Source organism: Barbatula barbatula (genome assembly GCF_947034865.1).
Source record: "Barbatula barbatula genome assembly, chromosome: 16".
Classification (NCBI taxonomy): Eukaryota; Metazoa; Chordata; class Actinopteri; order Cypriniformes; family Nemacheilidae; genus Barbatula; species Barbatula barbatula.
Window position 1 is genome coordinate 14,708,015 of NC_136779.1, and position 20,351 is coordinate 14,728,365.

Genomic DNA, 20,351 nt, shown 5'->3' on the forward strand with positions numbered 1-20,351 from the left:
GCCACATAATTCTGTAAGCAGGAGCTTTTAACTGTCATGCAAACTGCACAAGTCATTTTGACACATAACACGCATTGAAAACTCACATCTCCCTCGCCGCACTGTTTGATGAATTCAAACACATCCTGTCTGGATGGTCTGAAGCAATACGTTCCAGGGACCTGGTTGTCAATGGAAAGAGCGTGTCCTGCTGTCTCCTGCAAAATCTGCGAAAGAAAGGAAACCGGGTTAGTTGTGACGTGCAAATTGAAAGAATCCTGATCCCCAATGAAAATGAGAGGAAAACAGGAAGCGCACACCTTTTTGTTTTTGACAATGTAATCCAAAAAGGTTCCTTGCTGTAGCTGACTGAAATCTTTGAACTTGAAGTGATCGACGATCTTCTTCTCCAGTGAACGAATGAAGGCCAGAGTAGGTGTGTCCTTGAAGTTGGATACACAATCCTGAAAGTATCTCTTCACTTCAGCTGTGTAAACAAGAATAGAACAAAATTGAACAAAGACATATGAAAATGATGTTATTGATTAAATCTGAACAGGTAGAATTAGACAACTGCCTAAATTGATACCTTCAGTGGGGAGGGATGTGGTTCTTTCTTCCATAGATTTCTTCTCTTCACCTTTTGTCTGAGTTTTCTCTTTAGCTACCAGGTCCTGTGGGGCTTCCAATGAGCCACAGCATATGGCAAGCTGAAATAAGGCTCTAGCTAACCTGTCTCTTTGTATACACGTCAGGAACGTCTGAACACTCTGAGGACAAAAAAAAGACAACCAGTTGCTCTCTACACATGTCAGTTGTTAGATTAGGGTTGGATTAGTATGACATTACATTAAAGTGATGAGAACTTCTAACGTATTATAGTCCATCACGTGCACTACGCTCTCAGGTGTCAGGTCAGTTGGTAATACCTAGAATTTCAAAATCAAGTGCAGGCGGCAGATCCTTTACCTATCTAGCGCCTAAACTTTGGAACAGTCTTCCCCGCACTGTCCAGGAGGCGGACACACTCTGTCAGTTTAAATCCAGACTAAAGACGCATCTTTTTAATCTTGCATACACTACACTATCATAATATATATATTTTAAAGATCTAGGCTGCACTAGTTAGATCAACCGGAACCAGGAACACTTCCAATAACAACTGATGCATTTGTTGCATCAAAGAGTGCAGAACAGTACTCTACTCTCAGCCAGTCTTGTCTCATTGTCCCAAGGTTACTAGAGCGGGCAGGATGCAGTCCAAGGTTACCGGAACGGGCAGGGCGCAATCCATTCCCAGACCTGACAAATGCTAGACGAAGGACGTGGCGACTCTACAAAACTTCAGTCGCTATTAGATTATTAATGATAATTTTAAATCTAACTTTTTTTATTTTGCCTTGTTGTGCAAGCACTGTCGAGCTTGTGCAGAGGCAGCAGTTTTTGCCAGAGGGGAACAGGAATCCCCTGGTTAGGCCTGGTTTCCCTGAGGTTTTTTTTCTCCTCCAATGGAGTTTTGGGTTCCTCGCCACCGTTTGCATACGGTTTTGCACTGTTTTGCCTGGCCGGGGGGGCTGCTAGAATTTGATAGTCTTATTTAATTAACACTGCATATAGGAATTTATTGTGTGTCTGATATTTGACCTGTGTTTTGACTTCCATAACCTTTTATGTTTTACTTATAGTCAATGTTTTCTTGTACAGCTGCTTTGTAACAATGAAAATTGTAAAAAGCGCTATATAAATAAAGCTGACTTGACTTGACTTGATAAAATGAAAAATCTGTCATCATTTACTCATCCTCTTGTCATTTCAAACCTATATGACTCTTTCTTCAGCAGAACACAAAAGAAGATATTGGGCAAAAAAGTTGGTAACCGAACAGCGCCGGCACCCATTCACTTCTATAGTATGGACAAAAAACAATTGCAAGTCAATGGGTGCAGGTTAACAAAATTCTTCAAAATATCTTCTTTTGTGTTCTGCAAAAGAAAGTCATACAAGACAGAAATAGCACAACACTTATCCATATAACTGTATCAAAGACAACATGAGTCTTTACACTTAGCTTGTTATGAATAGACTAGGCAACCATAAGTCTTATTTCAAAACTATGTTGCTCACCTTAGTCATACTCTTACTAAAGATGTCTTCCGAGTTGATGAAGACTTCAAAGACAGCATCAGAGGCGGTCATATTAACATATTTTTTCCTAAGCTCAAGGCAGCCCGTCTGTGAGAACAGCACTGGTCCTTGAGCTGGTTCCAGTAGACTCTTCTTGATCTTAAACAGTCTGGTTTCCACCTCTTCCTGAATTTCCTTCTGAATAGTTTCTTTGGCTCTATCCATGCAGCTGTGGTCAGTAGCAGACGCTCTGTTTAATGTCTACAAACACAGCATGGAAAAGTTCAGAGAGAAAGTTATTTTTCAAACGTACATTAGATCTCAGTCAAACAAGAAACATATACAATAATGAGAAACCTGACTAGACAGACATCAGCAAAATCATTTTCTGAAAAACAAATTTTTGTGACTAGTCTCTCGGACACGGACAGCAGTGCAATTGTGTCTTGAAACACTTTCCTTCTGGGAATACTTTTTTCTATATTAGGTTCTTTACTGGGGATAACTGGTATTGAACTTATTCTTTGTCGATCATTTTATGTATTTTGCACATGTCCCCTTTGTTTCAACTTAGTTAAATGCAAAAATGTAAAGCTGTATCTTTAAAAAAATGAAATTTTATAATATCTTGTGAAACATAAATAAAGTCAGGGAAAAAATGTAAGTCTGCAAACGTCTTTATGTGCACACAAATATTGAAAGGCAGGAAGAAACATACCGAAATGGGCAGTCCAAGACTCTGGATCCTGATGCCGAGTTCATATGGCGATTCACAGCTGTACTGGTCTGCAAGGTGCTTGAGAAATTCAGCAAGGTCAACTCTTTGTGCCCTGCATGTTCTCCTGAAAATCCGCAGACTCTACAGGAAGAAAAAGCAGATTGTTACATTAGTCAGAGCAAAAACTATGTCTGTAGATGTGCCAGTCAGTGGCCAGATTGACTCACCCTAAGAATGTCCACAGTTTCAATCTGATGAATATCGTCATCTTTAGTACTTCCATCTATTTTGAACATGCGGTGAATAATAGGGATCTTGCAGAGAGGGCCTAGGTGAAGCTCTTCAAAGCGCTTTTTGTTCTTCAGGTTGGCCACGGCCTGACCCAGTTCATACAGTGTGCACACTGAGGACACCGCCTCCACTGACTAACAAAGAAAAGCATCATTACGAATAGTTATTTAAAAAATATAGATATTTTAGCGTTTCTTTTAAGAGGACTATGGATACCACTTAAAAATAAATTAAAGAACCTCATTAATTACCCATTCAAACACATTTTAAATGGAAAAAATAAGACATATTTAAAAACGTTTTAAAATGTAGTAATAAAGAACAACCGATAAATATATTTTAAAATGATTTTGACTGATATTTGCTTTTTTATCAAAGAAATTGGTAAATGCTTTAAAAAATGTAATTTACACCGTTCAGGATATATTATCAAATTTTTATTGTTTTGTTTTTTAATCAACTAAACAGAATTTTATTTAATTTTTACATTTGTATTATTGTTCTATTTAACAACATAATAAAACACAATACAACTGAGTTATATTTGTCTATTAATTAGTCCATTTCAAAAGTGATTATTAACATTTTTATATTTTATTGTTTATATTCTTAGGGCTGTCAAACGATTAACTGCATCCAGAATAAAAGTTTGTGTTAACATCATATATGTCTGTGTACTGTGCATATTAATTGTGTATTCACAGACACACATACACACACGCTATTTTGCACGTATGTGAATGTGTTTATAAAATACAAAAAAACAGTGCACAGAGATATATCATGTAAACACAAACTTTTATTCTGGATTCGATTAATCACAATTTCTTTGACCAGAAAAGAAGAAAACAAACACTCCACCCTTCACTGTTTATAAGAAACAACAGCATAAAAAAACCTGCCAACGTGTGTATTCAGTACACATGTATTCAGGATGATTGTATAACTTGTCTTACCGCAAGGAACATGTTGATCTCCTTGAGGGTGCGCTGAAGTTCTTGCAAAACGGGGAGTGGACGGCGAAAGTCGATTTTTAAAGCGGAAAAGGAGGGCACTTGTAAAAGTGAACACATCTTGCTAATCACCTACAAAAGAAATTATAATAATTGTAAATACTGACAACAAGCCAATGTGGATTATTTAATAGTAAAGACAAAACACACACACCCTGTCCATAGTAACATGCTCTCCATCTGCTGCAAGGGCTCTTATGACATCCTGGGCCAAACTGTTCACTTCATCAGCGCTCATGTCCTGTCTCCGTCTTCCAGCACAATATTCCTGCAGAGCGTCTGCCGCCCTCATATTAGCACTATGTTCCTCCCTCAGCTGGCTGTAGAAGGACTCATAGAAAACTGGTCCCTTACTCTCTTTCAACTTCTCTTCTGCTTTGGACCCAAGAGCTGGAAATTCCAGGGTGGAAGTTAGGAGTGGGGCGTTACAGTTTCGCAGTAATGGAGATCCTGTCCTGGACCGGACCACTTGTTCATTTACACCAGCGGGGATGGCTGTTGGTTGTACCTTCTTTTCACCTCCATTGATGTTCTGTGGTGGTTCTACAAGAGCAACGTCGACAGGATTTTAGTTTGAAAACATGGTATGGTGCATTACAAAACAAAAGATACTAACCGTCGAGGAACTTTGCTCCGGCTTGTCTGGAGGTATCTGTAAGCGGACCAGAGGGAAGAACTTGTTTAGCTGTATGGTTGTCATTTAACGACATGTAGAGTTTCATTGGCAGTGTTGACCCGAACAGCAGAAAAAAGCCATTCTGTAGTTCGGCAATAGAATGGCTAGCAGCTGGAAACACTTTAATAACCTCTTTTACTTTATGTAGCAGCTCCTCATGGGTCATTTCAGTACCTTCGTGGCCGGAGTCCAGATTTTTCAATGTGACAGTTCTCGCAGGTTTCTGGTCTTTGTTCACGCGTGTAGAGACAGCAGCTGCTCTGTGATCCTTATGGTAGACTCGTTCTTTGTCTACCAAGAGCTCATCTCCCAAAGAATCAATAAACATTAGGATTGAATCGAAACCAAGTTCTGAAACTGACAGGTTACGTCGATACTTTTGGCTAAAGAAATTAGACAGCTTTCTAAGAGGGATGCCATGTGGATTCTCCTGAACAAGCTCCACCACATCCTTAAAAACCCCACTGATACTCATGGCTGTTGTGAAAAAGAAAAGAAAATAGAATTAAAAGTCATGACGAAATATTTGTGACAAATTTGTTTTGTGGATAACATTACTTGTCAATACCTGTGGGTGTTGAAGGTTCAGGCTTAACGCATCCGTAGTATACCTGACCTCTGTTTACATGCAGCTGTTTGCTGAGAGAGTCAATGAAAGCTGCTATTGATGAGAAGCCTAATTCTTTCTTTTTTAAAGGTCTGTCATACGCCTGTCTGAAAACAACTGCTATTTTAGAAACAGGAATACCCTCAGAGTGTCTTTTTACCAACTCCACAACATCATTGCATGTTTTTTCATAGTCCGCACCTGAAAAATATGACAAATATGCCTTTGAGAAAATATCGGAAACACCTCTGATAATGCAAGATAAGTATTAGATTAAATCATATTGTAAATGACGCTAGATTTACAGTGCAGTAAGAAAATCATTTAGCACTGAATGGGAGTTTGAAGATGTCAAACATGATTTTCTTAAAAACACTCACATCAACAAAGTTTCTTTTCACCCGTTCAAAATAAGGACATGTTTAAAGACATTAACGTAGAAACTTTCACCGACATTTTAACACCATTTTGAAAAGATTTGTTCTTTACAAAAAAGGCCTTTATAATTCTTACTACCGTAACCATTTAAAAACTTTCCATCCCATAGCATGTATACTAAAAAAAGCAAAGCTATGCTGACTAAGCAAATTGTGATTAATCATGCATAATACAGGCATGTTATCAGCCAAGGACAAAAAAGAAGGAAGACTGCACTCACCCTCGCCCAACCTCAATCCCTAGTCTTTAATGTTACTAATTCAATGTTACATGATTAAAAACAGGCAACTGTTTGCCAAAAATAGTTATTATACACTTAGCAACATTAATACAAACTATTATAACTAACCAATTCTGGAGAATTTAGGAGATATAAGTTAAAATCTTTATTTGTTTAACACCTAAACAATATTTAATGAAATAGGTTGATGCTTTGTGCAAATATCTTATGTTTATGTCAAATAAGATGGTATTAACAAATGGCATCCCAGTTTATAAGAGGCCTACTTTTAATTTTATTGTAATCAGCAATGATTCATTCAACAATAATTAAACACAAGAAGTAGGGCTGCTCTATTATGAAATAAATTATCATCACGATTATTCTGGCCAATGTTGAGATCACAATTATTAAACACGACTGCTCACTAACTTTTAAAACAACATAGAACATTTTAAAACTTGGCTTTAAAAACTGTGAAGTGAACTGAAACATTTATGTAAGGAAACAGCACAGCTGAACCACTGTAAAGAAAAGGGGTGCACTGTGGATTTATACCACAAGAAAAGAGAGGATGCTTGCTAAATGGAATGCAGCAGTATACATGTTTTACCTCCATTATTCAGTTTTTGTAATTGTTGAAGGTCAAAATTGACGATTACGATACATTTTCGATTAATTGCACAGCCCTAACAAAAAGTGAAGAATACTGTGAGAATACAAGAGATATTTGGAAGAATGCTAATGACCAGACAGATTTTGCCCCCCATTGACTCCCGTTAGTAGGAAAATTACAATGGTAGTCAAAAGTGCCCCAGAACTGTTTGATGTCCTACATTCTTCAAAATGCCTTTGTCTGTGTTCAACAGAACAAAAAACAATTATAAAGTATTTTCCTACTATGGGAGTCAATGGGGGGCAAGATCTGTCTAGTAATTATTCTTCCACATATATTTCTCTGTGTTCATCAGATTTGGAACAAATAGAAGGCATTTAAATTATGACAGAATATTTATTTTTGGGTGGCTATGTGTAGGTTTATATTATTTATTTGAATGAATTTTATGTAGTTTTAGGTTGATATAGGATAAAAAAAGTCATTAGTAATAAGTCATTAAAACACTTTTTTTGGAGAGAGTCATTTACAGTTATCTAACTACGCTACTGAATATATAATTAGTAACTAGTTAATTACTTTTTGATTAATTACTTTTATACTGAAGAGGATGAGATGTCATGAATGCTTATTTTTTTCACTATTTCTTCATTTTTATTATACATGAATATATATTATGCATACATTTTCCTTTGAAGTCTTTACCTGTCAGCCTCAGCACTACGTTCTTCTTATGAAAGATCATGCCATCTTCCACCACCAGTTCCTCAAGAGATGCCACAAAAGTCTCCAATGATGGGAAACCAAGTTCAGCTGGCAAAAGCTTCTGTTTGAACCTCTCAGCAAAGACCTTCGCTAACTTATCAAGGGCAATTCCTCTAGGGTGCTTTTTCACAGTCTTGACAACTTTCTGACAAATTGCCCTCTTAGGAGAATCATCCACATAGATATCTGAAAATATACACAGTACGAACATTGAGTAAAATCTGAAACACGTAATAATCCCACCAAAGTTTTAAAATTGGCCTTTACAGCCATTAACAACAAAACCATCACTGAATAAAGACACTTTTAATGCATTAGCTAACATGAACTAACCACGAAAAATACTTTTTTACCTTAGTTCATGTTCATTTCTGCATTTACTGTATACTACATACAGCGGGTAAGATAAATATTGAACATGTCACCATTTTTCTCAGCAAATATATTTCTCAAGAAAAAATATTTTGGGAAATACATGCACATACTTAGCAACACAATGTATAGGATAATGCTTTGGATAAAAGCGTCTGCCAAATGCATTACTGTAAATATAAACAGACATTGGGAGGACAAACCTTGGGGGCCATAGGTATGGGTGGGACAGGAGGAGGGGACTTGAGGAGCGGGGCAAGACCGGCCGGGATCTACAAAAACCGGACGAGACTGGCAGGGAGTTGAGGAACGGGCGAGACTGGCTGTACCTACAAAAACCGGACGAGACCAGCGTGGACTTTGAAAAGACCGGACGAGAGCGGTGGGGACTTGGAAGAGCTAGGGAAAGGAAACAACAATGTTCCGGGGGATAGGAGTCCGTGTACCCGGGCGAGAAGAATTCTCTGCTCGGGAGAATGTAGGACGAGGGCAGGCAGCCCAAGACGGGTGGGTAGCGGGGTTGGGCTGAGACCCTGGGCTCCAGTCGGTTGGCGTTGCGCCGCCACACAACGTCAAAGTCCAGCAATCTCAACGACCCCATCTATCCCTCCCCAACTATCATCTCTCAGTGGGGGTCACCTGTGGCTTAGTGGTTAGAGGGCTGGGCTTGTGATCAGAAGGTTGCCGGTTCGAATCTCAGTGCCAGCAGGACTGAAGTGCCCTTGAGCCTTGAGCAAGGCACCTTACCCCTTATTGCTCTACAGTAATGTGACACTGTATAAAACTACTTGTAAGTCGCTTTGGATAAAAGCGTCTGCCAAATGAATAAATGTAGGTCTGTGTTCCCTTGGCGAATGCCGCAGAGGAGACAAGGCTGACAGGACCGTGCAGCAGTCATCGCTGCCTGCTGGGTTCGGTTTTGGTAGGTTTGTTCTGTCACGGTTGGATGGCGCAGGCAGGAAACGGTTAACAATTTTTTTTATTTAAACACAAACAAAAACTCACGATGGGGAAAAAACAGGAAATACTACGACTAAAAACAAAAACTCTTCCCACGAGATGGGGAACAAACTGAGCAAACAAATAAACCAAAGCAAAGAATAAACTAGAGGAAACTATAAACTTCAGGACCATGCAAACAATTCAACATGAACTGGAAGACAACAAACCTACAAGAGAGACAGAGTGCAAAGGGGCATTCATTAAGGGACAACTAACGAAGGATAATTACAAAAGGCAGGTGACAGATTACTGGAGTCAGGAGGGCTGGGATAAGAGACATGACAGGACATGTGGCGCCAAGTGACAACAAAAGCCACGTGTCTCCAAACATAACACAACAGAAACTTGAATGACGTGGTAATGTCATGACTCATGAAAGGAAGGACAGAGTCCTGACATCTTGAAGCTGTCATTACCAACAAAGGCTTTTGTGCAAAGTATTACATACATTTCAGCAAGCGTGTTCAATACTTTTTCCCTGTCTCATCCCATTTTATTACATATACTTCATTTTTGAACGTATTTTTTTTGTTTTCTTTGTATGTATGAATTATTATACAAAAAATACACACATTTTCAAATCAACAGCACATTGAGAAATATATTTGAGAAAAATGATGACGTGTTCAATATATATTTTAAAATATATAACACTGCACTGCATTTTTACTGAATACATTAGAAATAACAATCAGTTTCCAACCCATTTTGTTAAATATGTATATATAAACATGAACATACAAATCTATAAATCTATGAAGCTGTTTCCCTATAAACTAAGCAATTTCCTGTAACGTGAACATTATAATGTACATGGTGACTAGTTAAATTAAACTCTTTCAAACTCATTTTTAAATATATATAGAAAAAGACATAATAAAAGCATCTCACCCTGTGTCTATAAATCCACTCAATGAAAACCGTCCAAACTGAATGACAAATAAAACTCAGCTCTTTTATAGCATTCTCCTCCCTTCCTCATAAACCATTATACATCCATTGCATAATAAATGGAAACCGAAACAAAACATTCCAGCTATTGAGTCATTTATTTCTAGGAAACAGGGAATCTCTAATAAAACTCTAACAAAAAAGCTGAAATCAAACCCTATCTGTTTGTACCGACAAAATTAGAAAAGGTTTAAAATACCAGAGTCCATTGCAGCAATATGAGCAGCGCAGGAAGCATGTTGTGCGTTTTGTTTTAGTCAATATCTGAAGAGGGAATGAGCTACACTCTTAGGTTTCATTTTCCTGCTCACTCTCTCAGCTGATCTAATGCTTTTGTGTGACGAGAAGTCATGTGACTGAGTCTGTTCGGCATCAAGCTGGAGCCTGGGATGACACACTTGCATTTCCTGAAACATGATACTTTATAACAGCTGCTTGCTCTGACACACTACGCAATTGTTGATAAAAGGCTAGGGACAGTTTTTTACCTACTAAATCGCAATTATATACTTTACATAAAAATGAATACGTACTAAATTGTCAATTGGCTGAATCCATTTATCTTAAGCAACATTCATTAAAATAAGTGGTCAATCCATATGGTTTTACGTAACAATATGGGGATGCACACACATTTCCACAAAATTATAAAATAGTATTATGTGATCAGATGGGCAGGTTGCTTCCAAAATGACCATGGGGGCACTACACTCCCATTACATCGCAGGTACCGTAGAGATGTCAATGATGGGCGCAATGCATGTGTGACTTCCTCGTTTCATGGTCAGAAGAACCAGTTTCCAGTTGGGGAGACTCAAATAAGAGAAATGGAATATACACACAGCAGCGGTATATTGAAGTGCCGTATTTGAATGTTAAAGCAAAATGTTAACTATTAAATTATTTTCTAATGTTTCCATTTCTCTCTATTGAAGTCTCCTGAACAGTAAATGAGAAGCATACTGTAAATGAAAACCCAAACATAGTCTGTGGCGTAGAGGCTATGACGTAGGTCCGTTGCAGAAGTAAAAATTGGGCTTTAGACTAGTCTCCCACTAAAATAAATGCGTGACCTGTCTTAACTGAATATAACTTGCCCTGAAATCTCTTAAAATATATCAGTTCCATTGTTTTGTCTATTTATTCAAAGCAGTAATGTATTCTCCAAAGGCATTTTTATAAAAACGACAGAAGTATCTTAATTCAACTAAGGCAAGGTCCTGGCATGAGCGAAGTCGTGTCTGTGAAACCGGCCCAAAGTATGCTTATATTAAGGATAATGAAACTAAACAAAATGCATTACTTAAAGGGACAGGTCCCCAAAAAAATTTATTTCATCAAATGGAAGGGAATGATATCCTGGAACTGAAAATGACTAACATTCTTCCAAATATCTCTCTCTATGTTTTTATACAGATAACATGAGGGTGAGTAACGGATGACAGAATTTTTGGGTGATCTATAAATGCAAAAACAGAAGCACACGCACACCTTTACTATAAAGTGACATCAATTAATGCAAGCGTATATATTTTTAGTTCATACCTTGCAGGTTTCTGTGAACTGACACTAAGGATCTGATCATATTTTTATTGTAAATCCTTTCCACACAGATTCGGTCACCAAGCTGTTCAAAGAGGTCCTGAAGGCCTGCCAAACCATAACTGTTCAAAGGTCCAAATCTCTTGCCATAGACCCTCCTGTACATATAAGTCAATCTAGACACCTCAACACCCTCTGGAAAGCTCTGGATCAAGTTGACCACTTCCCTGTTCAGTTCTTCCATTGAGTTGCCTAAAAAAGCAACTAATTATATTACAAACACCTTTTGTCTGAACCAAACTGCATTTTTAGGCTCATTAAATGTAGAAATATATTTCTTTAGCCTCAAAGTTCACAACAAATACCAGCTTGTTTTATGGAGGTCATAGCTATGGTAACAAACTTAGGCTTAAAGTTCACAATAAAGGCCAGTTTGTTTTATGGAGGTCATTGCTATGGTAACAAACTGGAGCCGAACATTTTATGCTGTTACTATAGTTATCTATGTATCCAAATTATTTTTAAATATTTTTTAAAGAAGTTAAATAATATACCTTGTCATATTTAGTCAACTGGATCAAAGTCTAACAAAAAAAATGAAATGTAAAATACTTTGATTTGTTCCTGATGTGGAGGGCATTTCTTCATCATACAGGTGGGAAAAAGACTTCACGGAGGTCCGTTGACCTCTTTCAGGTCCACTTCTCATACCATGTCTGTCTGCCATTGTGCCCGAACGTTTATTTCTCAACTAGGGCAACTCACAACTGCGGTTTAAAAAAACACAGTTTAGATTATTTGACACAATTCTCCCATGATATGTTTGACACCTAAATGACTAAACTATCCCAAAAAGTAGCGTTATATAGCTATTCGCGAAGCAAAGAACAGACATTAAATGTCTCTACAACCAGACTGGAGTGAATGTCGACTAACGCTTAATAACTTGTGCGTTATATGAAATCACGATATGTCTCTTAAAAGCATAATGTGTTCTTTTAAATGCAGGCACACAAAATGAGAATGCAAGCGAAAATATTGCAAGCCCGTATTGTTTTGTAGGTAAAAGGAATACCTTAAAGAACATTGCATTTATCGACAAATTGGATTTAAAACGTAAACATAAATCAAGCAATAGCCCCTGCAGAGCGCGAGACGATTCCAAGCATGTTCTTCCCTCAACGTATTCTGATGTATTTGATATCGGAGCAGAATCACCGCCCTCTAGCGTTGTGGAGCCGTTCATAGTTCATAATTTTTGGACAGTTTTCTGGTCTCTCCGTTTTTCAAAAGTAGACTAAACGAAGCATATTATTAAGCTTATACATATAGACCTATTAAACCCTCAGTTTATATTAATAAAAGTTCATTTGAGTTTAAAAATGTGTATGTATGCTAACCTAGTGCCTAAAGAATTTATTGTAGGCTATTATCATTTTATGAGTATTGAAATGGTTTTCTGTAATTGTTTTACATTATTAGTTTAACATTAAATAGTTCACATTACTATGTATTCATAATGGAGTTTAAGAAAAAAATGTGGACATGATGCTTAAATAAATGAAAACACAGTCACGTAAAAAACAATCAGAAATATGAGTGAAGATCAAAGACACACCTAGATGATAGATTTATTGAATTTAGCTATTTTAGTCCCACACAAATTTAAAATTCACGTCTTTCGTTTTGTCTTTGTACACAGAGTTGAATCGCTGCTCTTGGGCTTCGGTGAAATGATTCTTCCAGTCACCAGCGATTCCTGACAAAAACACAAGAAAACCATAACTTTAATGAACGCTTCAATATTGGACACAAAGCAAATTATTTTTCTTTATAACAATCCTGCACATGTCAGTTGAATGATATTGGAGGATGTGTAAGGCATATTTTACCTTTCCTCAAAAATTCTGACTTTCTTTGGTTCATGAACTCTTCTGGAACCAGAGAATAGTTGGACATCTTGTTCTGCTTCATGTTCTTGAAAACACAGTGGTCAGCTATTTTCTCGATCAAATCTGGACTCAGAGACTTTCCGAGATACTGGGCGATTTTCTCCACAGATCCCTTCAAATTCTGTTCAAGGTTGTACAAAATATGCATAAACTTTATATATTACAGTGACAGGTATTATGAATAAAATAACCAAACTTTAATGTAGTAGGACTTGTGCTGTGTGAAAACCTACTTACAGCTATCATCTCTTCATAAAACACATACAATACGTGTTCTTCAGCGTTCAGCCAACCTTTCACATGATCGAACCAGGAACCAAACATGACTGTGGAAAAAGGAAATCATAACCCAAAATAGCCTTTTAAGGGTTTGGTCTAATAACTTCAAGGCAACTTCAAGGACAGAAGACACTGCTTTTGTTTGCGAGTAATTCTAGGTTGTAGACGTAGAGTCTTAAAGTGACAGTTCACCCAAAATGAAAATTCTGCATCATTTACTTACCCTCCTGTCATTTCAAATCTGTATGACTTTATTGCTACCACAGTACACAAAAGATATTTTGAAGAATGTTGTTAACTGGCCCCCATACACTTGGATTGGTTTTGTGTCTGTTCGCTTACCAACTTTCTTCAAAATATCTTGTCTTGTGTTCTGCAGAAGAAAGTCATACAGGTTTGAAATGACAAGAGGGTGAGTAAACGATGACAGAATATTTGTTTTTGACTTAACTCGTGAAAGACAAGTTGACTAGACTAAAAATCCACATCTTCATTGTGTGTTCATACGATACACTACAGATTTGCATATTGTCGCAAATATCAAAGAGCCAAAAAAAACAATGGAGTAAGATTGTCTTACTGTTGGAAAGATAAGGGGCTGGTAAAATAGTACCAGTATCACTTATAAGGATTATCACAACATTTGGATACTGTAACTACACGTTGTTGATCAACTGTAGAGGCCACATGTAAGACAAACATTAAATATTCGATCTAATCAATTACATGAATGTCATGTTAATAAGATATTAAAGTCATTGTGATTTAACATAGAATTTGTTCCACATAAACTCTTGGACCATGATGTTGAGTAAATGATGACTTAATACAGTGGATACCTTTTCCATCAAGGAATTTCTCCATGAACTCATCTTGGGTTCCTGGGTTCACCAAGAATGAGGCCATTTCATAGTAGGGAAATGAAGATGTGAACACGTCTTTTGGATTCCTCATAACATAAAGGACCTGAGGACAAGATGCATTTTTATTCATATAAACTGAATATATTATATATATATATATATATATATATATATATGCCTTTATATAACATTCATGACATTTTACCCTTGGCTTGACTTTGAAATAAGACTCATTCATCATCTGGCGATGATAGTGAGTTGCAAAGATGCGTGGACAGGGTCTTTGCCCCAGATTGAGCGTTATCGCCCTGTGTTCCTCCAGCCATGGTGCTCTGTCCCAGTTTGGAACAGTCATTACAGTAGTGAAATCTCCCTCACTGACTATCAGAGGCACTATCTCCTGCATCCATGTCGTACCTGTGAGAAAACAATGAATTACAAGTGGATTGTTTTTTTCAAGTTGTTTGAAAACATGCATCTTCATGATTTTATTATTATGTCTATTGTTTTTCAATACAACATCATATTGTATTTTCAATCAAAATGTGTTCACCATGACTTATTATTGTTTAAGAACAACAGAATACAATAGAACAATAAAATACAATGAAACAGAATTATCTAAAAGAATACAACAGAATTATAAAAGTTAACATTATTAAACATAATTTTAAAGTCTGGGAAATGTACCTGATTTAGGATAAGTGACTATCAGGATGTCATCGGGACGGAAAGTAAAGTCCTCATAGTATGTCAGACTCTCAGCAGGGTGCAAGTGCGATGGAAGGAACACTCCTTTATATACGGTGTACAACTCGGCTTCTGTCATTTTTCTAAACCACAAAAAATGCTATTTTGTTATACGTCTAACACTAGTTCATTAAATCCTCAATCCTAGATTTTGGGCTGAATAGCTTTACTCGGGCTCTTTACTCAGTACAACGGATAGCAAGAAACCCCTCCTCTATTGTCCTTGTACATTGACATAACTTGCAGTCAGTGCCAAAGTTCATTTAATGCTCTTCAAAGAGACAGGTAATGTATACATCGGTTATGAATGTACCTATGGTTATAGATTAGACAAAGTATTGCTATCAAAATTGATGTTTTTGAAGTTTGGAAAAGGATCAAGTGAATTTCTTCCTTAATCAGTGAACTGATCTTCCCCAAAAAGTAAAAGTTGTATGAAATACGAATGTCAGAACGACTTCATAAAAGTAAATCATTTACTCACCCCCATGTCTTTCCGAACGTAAACCTGTATGTCTTTCTCCTGCAAAACACAAAAGAAGAAATTTTGAAGAATGTTGGCAACCAAACAATTGCTCACACTGATTTTCCTTGTATGAACACATATCCCCCTTTTGTGTTCCACATAAGAATGAATCACCTTGTATTTCGTGTTTTTTATTTTTGCCATAAATCATCATTATTAGTCACCCTTTATGCTTTTCACTAGGTCTTGCAAGTATTTAACCCATAAAAGTACTAAACAGGGCTTGTAAACTTTTCACTTAAAAAGAACAGTGCTGTTTTTCAGGAAATGGAAAAAACAAATTTGGGTGTTCAAGGTTTTGTGAGGAAAAAAGATGTGGAAAAAATGCTATATGACAATAAAAATGGCGCTCACAAAAAAAAAAAAATCTCTTTTCAGAAATGTATTATAACTTGTAAACATAACTGTATACTCAAAATTACTAGAATGTTTTTCTTTTATTTATCTCTTACATGTCTGGATTTTTCTACTAATAAAAAGGTATTTAGTAGTAATTGTAAATATAAAGTTAGCTTTGAATAACAACCATTTTCTCTGCACATCAGCGATCAGTTCCAAAGTCCCTTTAAGGCCCTGGGAGAAACACAGGTTCAGATCAAAAGTCAACAGAAGGAAGGGCCTCAGATAAAATGTTATCAGACAAAACAGCATCAGACCAAAATGCATCAGATAAAACAACCACAAACCTCAGAAATATGTTACGTCATTTCTTATCGAAAACATAAGTGCAAGTTTTAGATGACGTTTTTTCATGAAACTTGATTGAATGTATTGGATTGTCAATCAGGACATAATATGTGATCTCTCCAGTTTCATCATTGGCCCCGCCCCTCTCGTTCCTAGTATGGCTTTCCACCTGTGTCTCGTTACCCACACCTGCCCATCGTCATCTCCTTTTTTAGTTGCTTGTTTGTTGTTCTAGATGCCTTGTTTGTTGTGCCCTTGTCATGATAGCAGCCGTGTTAAGTATATTCCAGTCTATGTGAGTGGTCGGTTTTAGTCTTGGTGTTTTGTAGTGAGAGTTCTTGTTTTGTTACCCCCTCGTGGGGTTTTCTTATTAAAGTCCTTGTGTTAACCCCTTCACCACCGCTGCCTGCACTTGGGTTCTTCCTCCACCAGGGGCCTGTACCATGAATGTAGCTGAACAAACTCAGGGTAGTTGGATTAGTTTTGGGTTGACAAAACCAAACCAACGTGATCAAGCTTTGTTGGTACTATCGAGGTGGAACTACAAGTGGTCCGTGTCCTTGCGTGCAACTTTTTTATGTAAGGCATGGGTACAGAAATATTGCAACAAATGTTCATTGAAGCTCCCGCATATTTCAATTTTAACCTGCGCGCGGACAAAAAAACATCCATTCAGGCAGCAGGAGCAAGAAAGTTAACCTTACATCTGCTTCATCATTTCCCTTCCGAGTACACATGAGAGGAGTCGCGTGCAAATAAAGTTCATTCTCATGTATTTCTGAACTTCTGTACAAATTTGTTAAAGCTGCAAACGGCTAATTTCACAGGCAAATGACACGCACCGCTTCTGCATTGTAAACTCTGACATCTTACGTGTTTAAAATCAATAAATGCACCGTGTACTGATGGTTCATGTCAAACAAGTTGCCCAAAAAATAACGCGGACTGCTGCATGTTGGTCTCCTTTTAGTCTGATATGATAAAAACTAGTTTTTTTCTCGCATTTCATGTGAGTGTAAGGGAAAGCCAGCAAATCTGTAAAATCTGATTTTACCTATATAGTAAACAATATTTGATTTTATATTTGTAATAGATATTTTTATATTAGTATTTTTGTTTGATTAAACCGTATAAAAAATAACTAGCCATTCTAACACGCACTGTGAGTCAGTTACGTTTCTTTGCTCACAGCTGATTGGTCAAACTTCAGTCTGAGATCTCGAATCCAGAACATAGCCTGCCCCGGAGCAGGTTAGCCGTGCAGCGTAAGATACCATGGCGACGAACACCGAAGAAAGCCGAGCTACTCTCATGGTACCTAAAACCCAAGGTTGGCACAAACTAAACTGAAACATAGCTGGCTAGCCACCTAAACCAGCTTCATGGTACAGGTCCCAGGTTCATGACACCACCCCTACTGCAGTCAATGCTTCAAGAACCACTACGCACAGACGTATGCAAGTCATGGGTTTCAGCTGTCACATTCCTTGTGTCAAGCCACTCTTGAACAACAGACAGCGTCAGAAGCGTCTCGCCTGGGCTAAAGACAAAAAGGACTGGACTGCTACTGAGTGGGCCAAAGCTATGTTCTCTGATGAAAGAAAATTTTGCATTTCCTTGGGAAATCAGGGTCCCAGAGCACACAATCCACTTTGCTTGAGGTCCAGTGTAAAGTTTCCACAGTCAGTGATGGTTTGGGGTGCCATGTCAATTGCTGGTGTTGGTCCACTGTGTTTTCTGAGGTCCAAGGTCTACGCAGCCATATACCAGGAAGTTTTAGAGCACGTCATGCTTCCTGCTGCTGACCAACTTTATGGAGATGCAGATTTCATTTTCCAACAGGACTTCAAATAAATCAACTTTTTGATAATATTCTAATTATATGACCAGCACCTGTATTTTACAGTTAGTTGCCCCGATAGACACAATCCTACATTTCATGGCAACACATTTGTTTCATTGTATTTGACATCAATTACCTCATACTTAATACATATATATTTTTAGAAAATATTATCTGATAACCATCTGTTTAAGTAATTTGATTCATTACCAAGAGCCAGCTAAACAACCTTAGTTGTTCAGAGAGTTCATTCATATGCACATTAAAAAGGAAGGTATCCCACTTTACTTCATGAAGACTATCCTGTATACATTGAAGGTTGCACAAAAGAACTGGTAAGATAGGTTGAAAACAATAAGCTTATTATTGGAATGTAGAAATAAGTTGTTTATTTCGCAGACCAGCTCTTTAAGTGATTAAATGACGGATTTCTCTATCAACCAGCCAACCCCTTTTATTATTTACCTGAAGTACTCCCTTAGATTAAGTAAAAATTATATATTTTAGTTTTATTTTAAAAAAAAATTGTTATCTGTTTTTAAGTTTTCATCAGTATTTTTTATAGCTAATGATATTTTTTAAGTAGCCAATGTGCTTTTATGATAAGTCCTTCAGTTAAGTAGAATTAAGTATATGGTCCAGGAAGCCTGATGTCCTCATGGACGCAGGGTCTCAGGGGGGTCATGTAAATCATTACAAATGGTAATGTGTTATTTTTGCTAATATGATGCAAAGAATGTATTAACAATAAATTATAGCTTATAGACGTTGAATACGTGCCATTGGCTGTTGCTTTTGAATATTCAATGACATAGTTCGGTGTGCCCTTTTTAATGTGTATAATAATTCATTTCTGACTCATAACTCTTAACTATTGTGTAATTTCTGAAGGGTTATCGTCGAGGAAAGTCCTCTGTGTTCTCAGCAGTAAATAGCAGGCGGCGCCCAGGTTATACAGCCTCACGTAGAGCTTCCAGGTGCGTCTGCAGGCATAGTGCTTATAATGTGGATATTGTTTTTTATTGTGTGGTGATTTCATGTAATGTGTAGTTGAAATACACAGTCCTAGCAGGCTAGGGAGGAAGTGAAGCTAATTGGAGTTAACTTGGAAGAATGTGCTGACCAATGACACAACTTTACTGACGCGTGCAAAGTTTTGGGTTGGCACTTTAACACACTTAGTGTTAAAGACATATCAGAAAATATTGAAGCATGCTTTTAGATTTACATAATTTTATTGATTCTTTAGGGAAGAGTTATTATTTATCTTATTATTGTCACCAGTGATGTTCAAAAACACTCTGCTTCATGTCACTGGTATGCTTGAATTTTTAATCCATGCAGGTATTTTGCTTACTTCAACTGACCATTTTAATGGATGTACAGTACAGCATAACAGCACCAAGTGTAGTTATATACCTTACAGACACATACTACAAGTAGAAAAAGTGTGAAAGGGTTACAAACTTTCTTGAAAGCAAAATTTCAGAATTTAAATTGTTAAAAGGTTTGCGTGTGCTGTTTCTGAAATAAAAATTCACTTTAAAAAGTACAGACACATCCAAAGTCACCATTTACACAGATGAATAGCCTACATAATAAAATGTGGCTGCACATGAAAACAATTCACATTTAAAACAGGTTTTAATACATCTGTCCACTGCATGTACAGGTCGTTGTTTAAATACTAATGAGTGTGTTTTGCTTCGCTACCACTAGATGGCAGTCCTCTAATAACTTAAGGAGAATATATGATATGGTGAAGGAAGCCTAATGTCCTCGTATGAGGACTCAGGAGGATCATGAACAAACAGGTTATTACAAATGGTAATGTATTATTTAGCTAATTTGCCACAAACAATGCATGAAAGATCAATTATTGCTTGGTATGCCGTCAGAGACTTGCCATTGGCTGTTGCTTTTGAATAATCAATGACATCTTTCCGAGTGCAGTTTTGCGCTGGGCACCCGAACGCCGAGCCTCCCTTGGCTGGATGGATGGAGGATTCAAAACATAGAAACACAGAAATTAATTTGTGACAAACGCTTTAAAATGTTTACGTTCATACACACACAACAACAACAAATGTGTTTGAATAGTCATACAACTTGCTCTCGCACTGTTCCAAAATGGCAG

General features: G+C 37.2%; 2 protein-coding genes across 5 annotated transcripts in view; both read right to left on the reverse strand.

The window, feature by feature from the left end:
• LOC306905596 (uncharacterized protein) overlaps nt 1-12,504 on the reverse strand; it is a 41,789-nt gene extending 29,285 nt beyond the window's left edge. Inside the window, exons 1-14 of one of the 2 annotated variants that reach the window (XM_079476305.1) lie at nt 12,390-12,504; nt 11,927-12,081; nt 7,388-7,633; nt 5,370-5,609; nt 4,976-5,278; nt 4,742-4,777; nt 4,280-4,668; nt 4,069-4,197; nt 3,049-3,246; nt 2,822-2,962; nt 2,104-2,364; nt 569-749; nt 300-466; nt 87-206 (exon numbers count right to left, since the gene is read on the reverse strand). In XM_079476305.1, the coding sequence (XP_079332431.1) occupies nt 87-206; nt 300-466; nt 569-749; nt 2,104-2,364; nt 2,822-2,962; nt 3,049-3,246; nt 4,069-4,197; nt 4,280-4,668; nt 4,742-4,777; nt 4,976-5,278; nt 5,370-5,609; nt 7,388-7,633; nt 11,927-12,041 (2,526 nt within the window). In that variant the 5' untranslated portion in view covers nt 12,042-12,081; nt 12,390-12,504. Of the gene's footprint in view, nt 1-86; nt 207-299; nt 467-568; nt 750-2,103; nt 2,365-2,821; nt 2,963-3,048; nt 3,247-4,068; nt 4,198-4,279; nt 4,669-4,741; nt 4,778-4,975; nt 5,279-5,369; nt 5,610-7,387; nt 7,634-9,712; nt 10,087-11,926; nt 12,082-12,389 lie in introns of those variants that run through there. The other variant, XM_079476306.1, reaches the window with a different exon arrangement.
• A 60-nt stretch (nt 12,505-12,564) lies between these two features.
• On the reverse strand, nt 12,565-16,476 carry LOC306905418 (sulfotransferase 2B1-like). Of its 3 annotated transcripts, XM_079476004.1 has the most exons (9): nt 16,371-16,476; nt 16,211-16,257; nt 15,643-15,681; nt 15,099-15,241; nt 14,614-14,825; nt 14,385-14,511; nt 13,504-13,592; nt 13,207-13,387; nt 12,565-13,073 (listed from the first exon to the last, which is right to left on the reverse strand). In XM_079476004.1, exons 4-9 carry the CDS (start codon nt 15,235-15,237, stop codon nt 12,964-12,966), a joined length of 858 nt encoding a protein of 285 aa, XP_079332130.1. In that variant the 5' UTR covers nt 15,238-15,241; nt 15,643-15,681; nt 16,211-16,257; nt 16,371-16,476; the 3' UTR covers nt 12,565-12,963. The 3 variants fall into 3 exon arrangements, with proteins under 3 accessions (XP_079332130.1, XP_079332129.1, XP_079332131.1); XM_079476003.1 differs by lacking the exon at nt 16,371-16,476 and having other exon boundaries at nt 12,694-13,073; nt 16,211-16,360; XM_079476005.1 differs by lacking the exon at nt 16,211-16,257 and having other exon boundaries at nt 12,717-13,073; nt 16,371-16,454.
• Between the last annotated feature and the right edge of the window lie 3,875 nt (nt 16,477-20,351).